The sequence below is a fragment of the Siphateles boraxobius genome, unplaced genomic scaffold (assembly GCF_051911475.1).
Source record: "Siphateles boraxobius isolate OS27281-9 unplaced genomic scaffold, OSU_SipBor_1 130, whole genome shotgun sequence".
Lineage (NCBI taxonomy): Eukaryota > Metazoa > Chordata > Actinopteri > Cypriniformes > Leuciscidae > Siphateles > Siphateles boraxobius.
The window spans coordinates 32,025,766-32,042,295 of record NW_027508734.1 but is presented as its reverse complement, the minus strand read 5'-3'; the positions used below and the strand labels follow the sequence as shown (position 1 = coordinate 32,042,295).

Here is a 16,530-nt window from a genome sequence, read left to right as displayed (position 1 = left end):
TCACATACTTATATGAAGTCTGCATTCAGTAGCTAGCGCTATGTTATGTATAAAGAATATGATAAACACCCCTTCTTTGTAACAAGACTGCTGCTTCCCAACAGCCACAGACATCACATGAAAATTCTAATCAAACAGTCATGAAGCAAAACCAGTGAAGCATTTACAGACCAGGGCTGACACCACAGACACACACACACACACACACACACACGCACACAAAATCTTAAATAAATTCATACACCACTGTTCAAAAGTTTGGGGTTGGTAAGATTTTTTTATTTTTATATTTTTGAAAAAGTTATGCTTACCAAGTCTGCATTTATTTGGCAAAAAAATAAATAAATACGTAAAAACAATAATAGCGTGAAATATTATTATAATTTAAAATAACAGCTTTCTATTTCTTTCTATTTCTTTATATTTTCTGAATTGTAATTTATTCCTGTGAATGCCAAAGCTGAATTTTCAGCATCATTACTCCAGTCTTCAGTGTCACATGATCCTTCAGAAATCATTCTAATTTGCTGCTCAAATAACATTTATTATTATCATCAATGTTGAAAGCAGTTGTGCTGCTAAACATTTTTGTTTAAACCCCTTTTTTTCAGGACTCTTTGATGGATAGAAAGTTCAACAGAACAGTATTTATTTGAAATAGAAATCAATATAAATGGCTTAACTGTCACATTTGTTGAATTTAATACATCCTAGCTGAATAAAAGTAAAAGTTAATTAAGAGAAAAAAATCTTACTGGTGCCAAACGTTTGAAAGGTAGTGTATACTTAATATAATTATCAACCGGTTTACCAGCAGGGTCGTGTGTTAATTAAGTTTTAATGTGCTTTTTACTAGATAGGTTACATTGAGGGAAATGTTTGTTTGTTTTAATTTGCATGTGCATTTTTCAACCAGTTCCACTTTTTTTCCACAAACCCTGAGCAAAACTGGAATGAGCAGATGCTGTATTAAAAAGCGATACTGCAGACTGTTTATAGAGACAGATGAGGGAGTACTATGAAACATCAGGTGTCTGTAGGATTCTCTTATCAAGAACAGTGTGATCTGTCTCAGCACTAACAGATCTCCTAGGAATGGATCTGCAAAACAAGTCATCTATAGGGGACTGATACGGAGATGTGAAGAAAAGCGTAAAACAAATTATGCATGAGGCTCTGAGAGAGATTAAATACACAGTCAATTCATATGTGTGTTTACAGGATAGATTTCAGTATTCGCGTAGTTGGCTGAAGAGAGGCGGGATGCAGCTCACCTGATTGGAGTATCGCATGCTGACGTTCCTCTGATCCTCTCGGGGCACATAGCGATGGATGGGGTCGATTTCCTTTGGGCTGATCAAACCATCCACTGAACAGCAAACACAGAACGTGGACCAATTACTGTTTTCCAGTTCACATAAGCTTTAAAACAAATCTCTGCATTTTTAACCACAGACAAGGCTTTCGATTTAAAAACAAGCCCTTAGCGTAGATTACTAATATCTCTGCTGGTCTGGATTTTACTGCAACGCATACACATGAATCATTGCTTACAATATGAATCACTCTGGGTGTGCAGCATGGTAATACCATTGCTGAAAATACAATATTTTGTGGGGAAAATCATGTTAATAGTTAATAGGGATCGTTATTAGACTTTAAATTTATTTGCAGAAAATCAAATTTGATGTGGCACGATCTGTCAAGAGCTACGGTGGAGGAGAAGATTAATGAATAATGACTTCCATTTTCTGTCTGTTTCTCACAAAAATGGCTTCAGAAGACTTGAAAAATAGTGCACAAGTCCCCGAAAGGACATGAAGTTGAATAAATAATGCTAAAAAATTTTCACACAACCACTGTGATTCATAAAAACATTTTTTGACCTCTATTAATATGGTCTCATTTTTTAGTTTGGTTCATAAACCATTTTGTCAACGGCTTTCAGAGGGATCCCAGTGGTTTCGTCCCTCTTTCCTTTTGAGGAATATGATCAAATGGCATAAAGTCACTGCATGAATAAATAAAAGAATATCTATGTAAACTCTCTTAGTGCGTGTCTGCGTTGTGTGAAGCAGCCCTGACCCCTGGGCTCTGGATGGATCTTGAACTCACCCAGCAGCTTAGCGATGTTATAGAGGGCCTGTCCCCAGAGGAACAGCATCCCATCACGCCCAGAGTTGCTGGGGAAGCGCTTCTGGCTGCCATGTTTCTTCTGTTCAGCCTCCACAAAGTCTGCCGGCACGTAGTAATACTTGGGAATAACAGCGTGCCCTGCGGAGAATCAAATTAGACAAAAAAGAGTCCCAGGGTGTCTTCTGTAAATAGATGAGACAGTTCTGTGGTGTGCAGTTGGATGCCGACTGGTCAATACAGCATCCAAACTGTGCTTAAATAATGCATACATAATACTATTTATTCAGTAATGATGGATTTAATTGATCAAAAGTAATGACAGTAAGGACATTTATATTCAAATAAATGCTGTTCTTTAAACTTTCTATTCATCAAAGAATCCTGAAAAAAAAAAGATTTCCACAAAGATATGAAGCAGTACAACTGTTTTCAACATTGATAATAATACGAATGGTTTCGGATTAGAATTAGAATGATTTCTGGAGTATCATGTGACGCTAAAGACTGGAGTAATGATGCTGAAAATTCAGCTTTGCCATCATAGGAATAAATTACATATATATATAATATATATTAACATAGAAAACTGTTATTTTAAACCACAAACTTTTGAACAGTTATGTATAGTAACAGGTTTGTAACTTTTGGAACTTTTATGTTTGCCAGAGAAGAAATAAAAGCATTAACTGGCCAATTTGCATGGAATGTAAAACACATATTCCGTGCAACAGCAGTAAAACTTGCTTGCGCGATTTTGCAAAAAGAAAAATATTACTAAGGCCTACTGCTATTCATATTGGATGTCAGTTCTGTTATTTAGATATTGCTAATGACTATTTACTTAATTAATATGTAAAAAAAGATGAAGAAAGCAGCAAAAAGGATGTCAGCACAATCCAGCCTAGCTGTAAATTCACCTTTTCTCTGTCAAGCATCATTTAGTCGACTAAGCCAAGCTCTCATCTATATTGCTGTGGCCCACTGTAAGCAAATGAAAAGAGCTGAACTAGTTATTAAGTTGCTTATTGTGGTTATACTTCTGAAGAGTGCTGGTCTGAAGAACTGTCAGACAGCATGAGAGTTGTTTTTTTGTCTGCCTGTGGGGAATCGACGGTGTGTTGGTCTGGTCTGTTTAAATAATGAGCATCTCCTCTGTTGTGCACTTGACTGAGACGCGTCTAAGGAAATCACGCAGCGAGGGAGAGATGAATACGAAAGGACCACTCTAATAAAGAGTAATGGGAAAATAACAGTCATTGGCAGCGGCTGGAGGACAGTGGCAGGCAAGCAGAGTCCATCACAACGTGACATGCTTTGGCAGTTTGTCCTAAAAGTTGCACGCATGCGTGTGTGTGTATGTGTGTGTGTGTGTGTGTCCAGAAGTTACCCTCCAATGACTGGAAGATGACAGCCTGTAGCAGTTCCTCGTACTCTTTGACTTGAGCAGGATTTCCTCTAAACACACCTGAACAAAAGATTAACAAAAGAGAAATTACAAAACACTCCATCCCCATCCTCCTGCTCAGAGACGGGACAATTCTACAGGTGGCTCTGATTTCAGCAAGCTCAACATTTACCATCAACACTCTAAAAATCTTTGAAAAATGTACAGAAAAAGAGTGTAAAAAAGCGACAGCAAAAACCTTTTAATTGATTAACTGTAGGTAATAGTTTAGCATCGCATTATAAATAATTGCAATGTAAAATACGGTCCAATTTATGGTGTTTGCAAAGAAAAACTATGAACTACCATATTTATGGTGGAAAACAGTAAAAGGATATTCCCATTTTTTTGTTTCTTCTTTCTGTTGTCAGTAATGTACATTAGGGTGTTTTGCGTTACACTCTCTTAAATTAATGTTTAATGCATTTTTTTGTGTCATGTGTGCTACCCTGATGATGTTTTGTCTTTGTGCGAATGACCCTGTAGGTCGTTTATACACGAGTAATGGCCAAGTTTTATGGACAGGCAACTTACAATGAACTGTTTTTTTTTTTATCATGTGGCTTTCTGTGGTACCATCTGTGTTATTATGGTGATTATTAGTACAAAAGCAGGTTTTGGTACTTAAAGTAGACCGGTATATTAACGTTACATCACTTAATGAAATATACAGTTTTAAATTGCTAAATATACAGGCACCAATATGCAATATCTGACAATACAGCTGCCATTTTTTTACAGCTGTAAATTTAACAGTGAAACATAAACCATGCTATTGTATGCTCAATACAATACAATATATTATTATAGATCCTACCGAGCATACAATTTATTATCCATGAATCTTACCGTCAATCATCATATAGATGAAAAAAATGGGAAACTCGCACTCAATCCCATCAAAGAGCTGAAAAACATCACAGGGCAGAGAATAAGACACCAGATGCATGAGGAGTCACTACTTAAACAAATCAATATGTACATGAATTCCTCAATCTGCCTGTGTGCAATATGCAGTAAAATTGTACAAATAAAATAAAAATCCCACATGTTTAAATGAATAGTACATTTGGAGTGCCACACAATCCGTTATTTGACTGACTTTGACTGCAATATGTTACCTGCAGCAAAATACAGATATATATATAATATACAAGCCCTTCAAATCATTGACAGGAAATGCCAGACAACCTCTGTTTTCCAGTTACGATAGTTCAGGAAAACAGAAAACAATTATGCTGAAGTAAAGTATAGCAGTCAAGCAGAAACTCCATTAAAAAGCCATAGTGCTCCGTCTCTGTTTCCCAAGAGCAGAGCCATGAATCACTTGGGTTTGAAATTAAAATCAACTCAGATGTAGAGATGGTTTGTGAGTGTGAAAATGCAATAATTAATTCAAATTATGTGACTGCAGCTTGTGTTATCAAATTCATTTAGAAGTATAAGTCAACATTTGAGGGGCCTACAGATGCTGTGTTAAAATGAAAGCCTTACCTCTCAAACATGAATTTAAAATTAGGGCTACAGGTGCACATGTGTGGGCAGATTGAGTTTACTAAGGGAGTAATCCATCAGAAACATTTCAATATCAATATCAAACCAAATAAACAGGGATTAACAAACAATTTTTGTGTGGGCATATTTGTGCCCATGGAGCATTCTGATGTTGTTTTATTCCGCTCAATCATACCACATTTAGCAACCCACTTTTTCAGGCTGCAAATAAAACTTATGAAGCTTATAAGCTCATGCATTCACAATATTCTCGCTATTCATGGCATGAAACGTTCGTAATACAATTCCGTGATCCTCTTTTCATCGCTGCCAATTACATGACAACCTCCATTCGAATGATCTGTCTTTAGAAAAAGAAATCTTGTGAGCTGCTTAAGAGGTACAAAATCTAAAGCATGCTTTGATGGCTGACAGGAAACAAAATTTCTCTCAACCTTTCCCAAATGTAATTAAGACTTCTCTATCTCCGCTAGCAATCTCGCAAGACAATTGCTGTGGTATTAGGAGATAAGAGTGAGAGATTAGGATGTAATGAAATAAAGGCTGTTAATTGGACTGGTCTCGCATCATTGGCATATCGCATAAAGGCTGTTTCAGGACAAAAATAGGGTTACTTGTATACACATTTTCTAAAACTGAGAGAAAATAACTAAATTAATCTACTTTCTAACTAACAGTTTTATATAATTTGATTTAAAGGACCATTTTTCAAGACTACACGTGGTTTCTTAACACTAGTTGCGCCAGAAGCCTAACATTAAACCTTGAAAGACTAAAAATAAAATCCACTTCTTTTTTTCTCAATATCAATTTCTGATTTCAAAAGAGAGAGAGAGAGAGAGAGAGAGAGAGAGAGAGAGAGAGAGAGAGAGAGAGAGAGAGAGAGAGAGAGAGAGAGAGAGAGAGAGAGAGAGAGAGAGAGAGAGAGAGAGAGAGAGAGAGAGAGAGAGAGAGAGATTAAATAAATGTCTCCTGGGTGGGAAAGAGCAGACATTGAGGCCTACTCACAGTAAACAGAAGGAGTCTCAGGGGTCTTTGGCTTCACTTACTACAATTACTTAGTGAGACTATATCATGCACCAGAGGAAATTCAGTCACTGAGAGACATTCAGGCTTGAAATCCTCTGTCATCATAACTTAGTTATGGGTTCAACAGAATGGAAACTCCAACCAGGCAGAAGAGTTTGTATTTGTGCTATGAATTTTGTTCTTGATATCTTTATGTTATCAGCCTGTAATGTTCAGACAATGATTTAATGTATCTTAAAACATAAAAAACATAAAATGGCATTGCATTCCCTTTATAAGAAAAGGACTATTACACTCACAAAAATACTGTACAGGGAGCATGGGATACCAGTACTGTTTTTAAAAAACATCATCCAAACAAGCGTATATCAGACCTGTCTATTGGCTGGTTTTTTTATTTGGCAGATCGTAATACAATGGTACTGAATGATTAGCGTAATCACATACTATCACATCTATTTCTTCGACGGTTCTTCTCAAAAGCCGGTAATATATTTTATATTTATTTAATATATATAATTATCTACTATAATCTTTCACTTTGTTCTTGTGTCATTTAAATAAAAGTTTAAGAGAATTAACACCCAGATTCTTTGATTTTATTGCATTTTACAAAATGTCCCAACTTATCTGGAATTGGTGTTGTTCATTTTTATTTAAATGTAATTTATTCCTTTAATGGCAAAGCTGAATTTTCAGCATCATTACTCAATTCTTCAGTGTCACATGATCCTTCAGAAATCATTATAATATGCTTATTTGATGCTCAAGAAACATTTCTGTTATTATCAATGTTGAAAATGGTTGTGCTGCTTAATATTTTTCTGGAAACTTTCACGAAAAAAGTTTTAAATGAAAAGCATTTATTTGAAAAAATAATGAAAGTATTCATTTAATTTAAAATAAACAAACAAATAAAAAAATAACGTACTGACCCCAAACTTTTGAATGATAGTGTACATAAAGGAATAGCTTGGTGCAGCCATAGTTTCACAGCCTACAACACATGAGAATACCATGGTACTTTCTTGTTTGGGTGAATTAAGTAATTAGGTTAATGTACTGTATTGATGGAGCATTTGGCATGACTAAGATTCCTTCTCTTCTTTTACTTCTCATTTCTGTCTACTTTTGGGAGGTCAGCTCTGGCAGCTGATGTGATGATCGCTGCGGGTTAAATCTCCCCCTTTCAGATTTCAGAATTAGACGCAGTGTGTTTCCAGGCTAATTCTGGACTTAAAATCCTCACGGTCCAACCCAATCAAATTGGATTTACCCACAGCCCTCGTATTCTCCTGAGAGATGAATAAATAAACAAATCTGCACCAGATTAAAAGATGCGTAAAAAAAGCCATTTATTAGATCTGTCGCTAACCTTAATAGCAAAATCTCTGTTTCTCAAATAAAAGGGCTAAACCTGAGGCTAGTCACAACTCACCCCAAATATGGGGGAAAAGACTCTTTTCATTTTACCTTTCCTTTCCTTCCATTTCTTTTTACTTTCAGCTGATATACTAAGCACACTCACCTTCATCTCAGCAGGTTTGTAGTGCCTGCGGTTCTTGTCTTCATTGGTCGTTCTGTAGCCATCCCGTAAGAAGCGCTTGAAGCCATACTTGCCCTTCAGTTTGCGGACGATCTTGTCCAGAGTCTGGGAATATAGAGCATCATCATCCACGGCGAACGCCGGGTAGCTGATGCAGGGCAGGAGGGCCGAATCAGTGTTCTACATGACAAGAGCACTTGCATTAGAAACAGACATTGAGCGACTCACTGCTCCTCCATTGAATTTGCTTTCCATCAGGAAATATCGAGGGAACGTAGGGTTAAGTGACCACTCTCTTCCTGAGAATGGGCTATTTTTCTACATTAGACTCTGCAGTTTTAATAACACATTAGTCAGAATCATGAAGAAGCTTTAATACAGGCGATACATAATCCTATCCACTTCAAGCCACAGAATAGATTAGAACAACCTCACTCAACTTACAAGGGAAGAACATTTTTGCATAATGCACCGACTTCATTTTGGCTTAATTGTGCTAATTTACCTGTTATTTGACAGATATCACTTTGTTTTCCATTTAATTTAGCACAGAGAAGAATGTGAACTATGCAATGCTAATGGATATAGCGTAGGACAGGAAGGACAATCTTTGAGTTGATGGATGCAGCTTTCTGTACAGATGCTATTATAGGGGCCATATTCACAATAAATTACATTTTTCTTGACAATTCGAATTAAAAGAGTTTGATGTACTATGAAAACATGGTACATGCACTAGTTTCAGTATAAAAGAAACATTTATCAAAACTAAGTTTTAAAAAACTTAGGTCAGAAAAGCAAATGCATTAACGCACACCTCACTCCATCCAAACACCCTCTCCTTCAATCCTCCCGGTTTCAGAAGACACATCCCATCCCATCCACCTGCAGAATCATATCTACCTTCCTTAATGTCAGATCAATGGTGTAGCACATTCCAGCAAGGCAAAGAGCTTTTCTAAACCATTTAGTGCTGCGCTAAGCTGGTATGCTAAATTGTTAGCTTGCTAACTGGCGGCTTACTGAGAGCAAAAAGAAACAGAAATGTTTAATTTGACAATTTTTAGCTTTTTCAACATAGTGTGATATGTCATATGTCATTTTAAAAGATATCCAAAAACATTTTCAGGTTTAAGACTAAAATCGTTAAGTGATTTTCTATAGTTTATATCAAGCACCCCCATAAATAGGTCTCAGCTAAAGGAATGGCTTTTGAACTCTGTTACTCATTTCATATGCAAAGAGGCTGTTTACATTGACATTTACAGGTACAGCAGTACAATTCTAAGGTGGAGAATGGTTATGAATGACAAATGTTTTTCATGCAAGAAACCTAGACTAACAGTACAGTAAATGGACCTCAGGAAAGAAAAAAAATCCTTAAAAAAGTATGATACGACCCCATCAATAATGGATCAGTAGTTTGTATATGCAGAGTAGGCAAAATAACTCACATGGGAACGAGACTCCCTCGGCAAGAGAGAGCACAGAGTCTGTCTGTTCCTGTTATGAGCATCCAGATCCACAAAAATGACTGACCAGGAGCATCCCTGCAGGGCAGAAGGAAAACAAACATCACAAATCAAACATTATAATGACCTTCTCTTAATGGGTGGAATTCAGCAGTGTTGGTTACAGGTGATAATAGGACTACAAACACTACAGACACAAATCAAGATTGGCTTAAAAATGTCATATTGGAAATGTAAAGGTCCATTCTCCTAAAATCAAACCAATCCTCCTTTCCATAAAACCACATAATAATGCTGCTCATATGCAGCATTTACCATCAGATTTCAGAGATTATTTTGGGTTGAGGTGTGTCACAGCAACAGTCCCACATCAGTGCCTGAAAAACCTTGAAACCACCAACCTCACTATCCCCAAATGAGATTCACAATATAAACTCAGCTGGAAGGCATAGTCTACACCAGCCTAGACAGTGAGTGACACACTTTTAAAAATACAAAAATACACACACACGCACGCGCGCACGCACGCACGCACGCACGCACGCGCACACACACACACACACACACACACACACACACACACACACACACACACACACACTACCAGCTCTGCAGTCCACGCTGAGAGTTATATATACATATATCTTCTTAGTCTTCTTAGTCATCAAGGGCCATCCAATCAGAACAAACAATTTCTTCTCTGTTTTCTCTGTATTCCTCTCACACCACTCCATTTAAACTGAGAGCAATTTCGCTTATTCCGCGAGCCTAGACCGATTATACAACAAGCACCATTTTGTGGCACATTTAGCTCATCTAGAGAAGCTAACAAAGAAACAAAATGCTCATACGAGCTTCTGAACCAACAATTTATATGCTGAGAGGAATTGTAATGTAAATGACTGTGAAGAGTGTGAGAATGGGAGGCGTGCCAGTGATATATAGACTCCTGCAGAACATGGCATCATCTACTGACTGAAACAAGAGCTGACTTTAGCTAACCTTGAACATTTAGCACTAAACTATGTAAATCTAAGTGTGGATGTATGTCTATAGATACATATCTTTATTGCACAAAACTATAATTTTCATCGTGTTCAAATTTTTTTTGACAATATTAAAAACCAAATGTTCCAAACCCAAAGATGAACAAAAGTCTGCATAGGGTTTGTAGAAACATGAGGGTGATTAACTGATGACTGACTTTTTTTATTTTTAATAAAAATCAATGTGGGTGAATTAAAAAAACAACAATAACTTCTTGGTGTAGTTTTTAGCATGCTGAAATTTGCTATGTGACATTTAGCATTCTAAAGACAGAATGCTGTCAGCATGTTAAATATATATTTTTAGATATGCATATATAGTCACCTCTCTAAACGAAGTTGGTAGTTGGATGACTAGTTGACAAGTTGACAATCCAGCCCATCCTTAAATCTAAACAAGAGAATTTGTAAAATGGTTTCAAAATTATGGTGCTTTAATTAAAATCAGAAACCTGAGCAATATCTAGCTTAACATATGGCGTTTAAGATCTACCTGCTTTTATCCTGCTCTGACAGCTCCTGTTCCAAAGAAACACATGAAAGTGCCAGCTCTGCAGTCCACGCTGAGAGTTAGTTGAGGAAATGGAGCGTGAGAGCCATCATTAATAACATAACCCATGTGATGACACAGCACGCCTTCCATCCAACTGAGAGACACATGGCAAAGCCAGCCATTTGAGTCCTCCATTAATTCAAAACAACACTGTCTACAGCAGTCACTTCCATAAAGTCCTTTCATACCACAACATGTTTCCTGCTAATGACAGAACACAGAGAGCCACATTAGGCAGAAAAAGGCAAACTTGGCAAAAGGTCAAAACACAACAAAACTAAAGTGTCCAAATAACTACACCATATTCCTAAATCTGGTCTGAACTTCTTTTAAACTGAGAAACAACCAAGGTTACCAATGACTTAATAATCCAATCCGAAGGGCCTTTATTTGTATGTGGATGGGGGTGAGGGGAGGGGAGGGGAGAGGGGGGTCCAAAATGGATGCACTTTGAGGATGTTATCACTTTTCCGGTCCATTACCAAATATAATGGATGTGGCCCACTGCCATCTTGATTTTCCCTCAACACCAAAACAAATTAATCCCACTAATGACCACTCCAAAAAGAAAAGAGAACCAAAATCAGATAGATGGAAAAAGTATTCGCCATTCATTAAAGTTGGAAATCTGACAAAACCGATAGCTCAAATGCAATCTGACCCAATAATCTTGATCACTTCCTTTCGATTCTCCATTTGCTTTGGAAACATGAATGCAAAGAATTACATCCCTATGCAGGAGCAGACACATTTATTACTATAAAGATGAAGAAAGGTGTTAGTACATTGCATCCTTCAGCTGTTTTTAACCACTAACATGCTTTTATGGACATTCAACAGTTCCTCAAAAAGCATTCATTATTCCTTGATAAAAGAAGCAGTTCATCAAAGAATTTAAAAAATGTAATTCTGTAGACTTTATTATAGTTTCTGTAGTTTGACAGCTACTGGTCACCAAACCATTTTGTTGAAAAAGATCAGTTTAGACAATCTGCTAAATATCTCCTGTTGTGTTCCACAGAAGAAAGACAATTATACATGTTTCAAATGACATACGGCGAGAAAATTATGACAGAATAGATTTTTGTATGAACTATCCCAGTAAGCAGCCAAAACACATCAGCAATACCTGATTTCCAAACAGGTTGAATCCATTGATGGCTTCCAGAGCTGCTTTGGCTAGTCCCAATGAGCTAGAAGAGAATAGATCAGATTCACAGTAACATTGAGCACCTCCGTTTTAAGACAAATGAATATTGCACTTGCTAATTGAGAACTTTCCCCACACAGAGAACTAAGCTCTCATTAAATACAGTTCTGTTCCAGGTGCCTATTTCCAAAACTGTTTTCATCCATGAAAGACTCCTTTGAGGTTAAACAAAGCTAATAATTTCTGTCATTTTTGCTTCTTCAGCCACTCACTCTTGTGAAGAATACGATTAGAGTACACGATTAGAGCTAGGGGTACTGAGCAATAAATAAATAAAAAAACGCCCAATTGCTCTCTGTGAGGAAAAATCAATAGTGAAAATGCAGAAAACGAGCAAACTGAAAGGCATTGGGGGTAATTCTAAATTGAAAAGAACATGGTAGAATCCAGCTCTGGACCGTGTGATCGTCCCCAACCGAACCATCAGCTATGATTACAATCAAGGTTGAAGCATTATTGATTTTCTGCTTGGATAGAAGGCAAATGGGCTCAGTCCCAGATATATTGGTAAAATCTGACAATAGCCGCTTTTCCACCGTCGGGCCACACTGTTCTCTTTGCTTAACCGTTCTATTCTGTGCCGGTCAGGAACAGCCAGTACGGATATGGTTTCCACTGTGGGGCTGACAACAGCCGGTCTTTGGAATGTAATAGAAATGCGCTAGTCTTTGACTTGGTAACACAATGGTTAAGTGATGATATGAGATGTAAACAGTGAATGAATTATGTTGAATGATCAGATATTTATTTTAATTTTATGATTAATTTGTGTTTACGTGGCTCAAATAGCGAAGGGAACTGGTAGCCAGGCAACAGACAAGTGACCAATCCTGAGTGTCGACTTCACTACACGCATTCTACTGCGTTGAGAATACCGGGCCGAGAACGGTTTGTAATCGTGCCATGCCGTACCAGGCTTAAGTGAAAACATAACTGAAACTCTTCTTTGTGACTGGGTGAAATTCCCTTTATTTTCATTCTAATTAAATTGAAAGTTTCTGAGATCATTTCAAAATAAACTTTTAATTGAGCCTCTTGAATGGTCATGAATTACAGCCCTCTGGAGTTCTGTGACTTTCCTCAAAATCTGGCACAGTTTCAATAGAATCTAACAACGTTACCACTGAAAAGAATAAAGCAACATCTATTTCTTTTGTGCTGGTCCAGAGTACATTGATATAAAACACTTATCACACATCTCATTCTGAGCTCCATCCACAACCGATTATTTTGTTAGAAGTACAAACTCATTAATTGCTTGCAAGAAATATTTGTTTCAGTTTGCAATAATTAACATTCACATTTATAATATTCAGAGTGCATGGGAGAGTCTGTATAAACGTGATGCTCAATAAATGCAACAGTAACAATAGTTTTAGTAACCTTTTTTCAGTTTTAGAGAGATAATCATGCATTATGGGAAGACTTTTTAAAGTTTTTGAAAAGTCTATATGCTCGACAAAGCTGCATTTATTTGATCAAAAATGAAATATTAATACCAACAAAAAATAGTAATATTCTGAAATATTAAGACAATTTCAAATAACTGTTTTTATATTTTAATATATTTTAAATTGTAATTTATTCCTGTGATGTCAACGCTGAATTTTAAGTTGTTTGAGGTAAAACTGCAAAGGTTTATGCTTTATCTAAATAAGTGAGCAAAAAGCATAATAAAACAGGTTACACATGCTTATCCCTACTTGACCGACAGCTTTCTATAATTTGAAGACTGATGAATCATAAGTTGATTGTTATACAATATTTCAAGATTTTTCATTCAGTTAACAGTGCAAAGAACAAAAGTCAATACTCTAATTGGCCCTCAGTGGGGATGCTGTGACAGCAAGATAAGGAACCAGTGATGGAAAGAATCATTATTGAGCCTGGTTATGAAAGAGAGGCAAAGTGATGTGTTGGGAGTCACTGCCGATTGACTTGCTCTTCTATAAAGCATATTGTCTGGGCAAATCCAGTCTATAATGTCTGAAGAGCACTAAGAATCAAATCTGCAATGGGCAGATAGGAGGTTCTCTTTGTGAGTCCTCTCAGTTAGAGTTCAGTCACTCATGGACTCACCCAGAGGAGGCAAAATTAAGTGCCACCTTTACTGGAGAGCCATCGTAGACATGCTCCAATCTATTACCTCCCCAACATGACTTTCACATCGTTCCAGGTGCTGGGATTCATTAATGCGAGCAGTAAACAAACGTTTGTTTTATTCCAGACTGAGCATGAGGAATGCTGCCTTAGTACCCATTGAATCAATACAGGTTTTAAAAAATATATAATGTGCAGTATGTACGGTTAAGTACCTACTAAAGATTGTATTTAGCAGTGTTATTTGCATTTTTCAAGATTAATGTCAACACAGATTGACAGTAAATTGACAGTAAAGACTTTTAAAGATTGTTATAAAAGATTACCATTTCAAATAAAAGCATTGCTTTTACTGTTTTCAACATTGATAATGAAAGGAAATGTTTCTTGAGCAACAAATCCGAATGATTTCTGAAGGATCATGTGACACTGAAGACTGGAGTAATGATTGCTGAAAATTCAGCCTTGCCGTCACAGGAATTACATTTTAAAATAAAACAATAACTTTAAATGTTAATACTACTTCACTATATTACTGTTTTGCTGTATTTTTTATAAAATAAATGCAGCCTTGTTGAGCATAAGAGACTAAAATAATCTTACAGACCCTGATATGTAGTGTAGTTGAATATCCAATATTGACCAATAGTGATAAATTACAAGAAGTGTAATATCATCCGATAACTAATGTTGTACCAATATAAAGTGAATCCTTACCCGCAATTTATCTTATAGCGGTTTCGTTTAATGACAAAGTTATTAAAAGGAAACAGAAAGGGAGTGAAAAAAACTCACCTGGAGTGCAGCTCTGTGCTTCCATTGTTATATTTGTTTCCTCGTTCCCACATGCCAAAGTCTGGCACACGATACGCCCTCTCCACACAAAACACCAGATTCTGGATGAACGATACCTACAAATGCAAACATATCAGAGAAATGTGTCACATCAAGATCTCCATCGCATTTGCTTGCCATTCCAGACATCAGCACACATCAACAAAAGTATATTTACTTTGAGAAGTAAGCCTGCTCTCAGAGCTTTTCTAGGCCATGTTTTTTTGTCAATACATCAGAATACCTTCATGTTACCCATCTAATATTCTCATTATACACAGATTTAAATTGAATAATGATCCACTGAATAGAGCTGCAGCTAAAGTAATCCATCACTTCCATGGGTGGCATTGGTAATGTTATAAGCCCCTCAACACTTCCTATCCCTATTGTGGAATGCGGCCATAGGAAAAACAAAATGAGAGAAAGAATGATGACTTTACAGTACATAAATGAGGAAATGCTCAAACACCCGGAAAGGCTGGGCTGACAGCGCTTTTAATTTAACATGAAGAGAACTGAGGGTCCCTAAAGCACGTTAAAATGGGGCACTGAGGAAGGTAGGCGAAAGGCAAAATGCAGAGGGAAAAAGGAGGAGAGAGGGATGACTTGAGCACTTTTATTTTGGGCATGGACTAAAATGATTAATGTGACAAGCTTTATGGTATCTTAATGAATACCACTGGCCTGGAGAGGCACTATTTTCTCTCTTCTTCCTTCTCTCAGCCGCAGTGAGCGAGAGTAGAGCAAGAGTGTAACTTTTCTGTGAATCAAGGTGGATCAGTCATGGTCGTTTGAGTTTATTGGATCAGGCATTTGAGTTAATCACAGTAAGGGCACCATCTTGCACCCAGCGCAATTTACGTTGTACATCGACGAATGTATCATTCCTATTTTGCACCCGACGCACAGCGGACTTTCCCTCCATAGACGCACGTTGGTAAATTAGGGAATGAACTTGCGCTTCCGGGGGTTGTTCAGCTAAAAGAGGAGACGTGTTCCGGCACACACATTGCTATTTTTTACAGTTTCAGAAAACAATTCCGCCACGGAACAGGAAAAACCTAGTCTAAAGTCAGTGGCGCATTATTCAGATGCTATTTTAAGGGCGCATGCTTGGCCATAATGTAGCATGTGCACAATGCGCATACACTTTGCTTCTCTCATTTACACAGATGCAGCAGTTCCCATTTTTGCAAAACATACATAAATTACAAGGAAAAATATTACCACATGAGGGAAATCATTGTGTTGTCCATGAAGATGTGACAAAATAGGCATAAATCTAGTTTACACATTTACCCAAATTATACAATACAATACAATTTTATTTGTATAGCACATTTAAAAATATCTGAAGTTGACCAAAGTGCTTAACAAGGCCAAGAGACATAAAATACAAGTACAATGTAAAGACACACACATCAAGATATATTAAAAGCTATTGAAAAGAAATGAGTTTTCAAAGAAGATTTAAAAATTGACAGAGTTTGGGCAGATCTGATGTGAGCCGGTAAGCTATTCCATAACCTAGGTCCGAAGGCTGCAAAGGCGCGATCACCCCTATTTTTTAGTCTGGTTCGAGGGACAAATAGTAAGTTAGAGTCTTATTTTTGAGTGATCTTGACTGTGTGATTGGGCAAAG

General features: G+C 37.0%; 1 protein-coding gene across 5 annotated transcripts in view; it reads right to left on the bottom strand.

The window, feature by feature from the left end:
- phkb (phosphorylase kinase, beta) overlaps positions 1-16,530 on the bottom strand; it is a 68,667-nt gene that overhangs the window by 29,488 nt on the left and 22,649 nt on the right. For all 5 annotated transcript variants that reach the window (XM_077229261.1, XM_077229259.1, XM_077229260.1 and 2 more), the window contains 8 exons: positions 14,847-14,962; positions 11,871-11,934; positions 9,125-9,220; positions 7,653-7,850; positions 4,430-4,487; positions 3,524-3,601; positions 2,116-2,274; positions 1,275-1,369 (listed from right to left, as the gene is read on the bottom strand). In XM_077229261.1, coding sequence (XP_077085376.1) covers positions 1,275-1,369; positions 2,116-2,274; positions 3,524-3,601; positions 4,430-4,487; positions 7,653-7,850; positions 9,125-9,220; positions 11,871-11,934; positions 14,847-14,962 — 864 coding nt within the window. The remainder of the gene's footprint in view (positions 1-1,274; positions 1,370-2,115; positions 2,275-3,523; positions 3,602-4,429; positions 4,488-7,652; positions 7,851-9,124; positions 9,221-11,870; positions 11,935-14,846; positions 14,963-16,530) is intronic.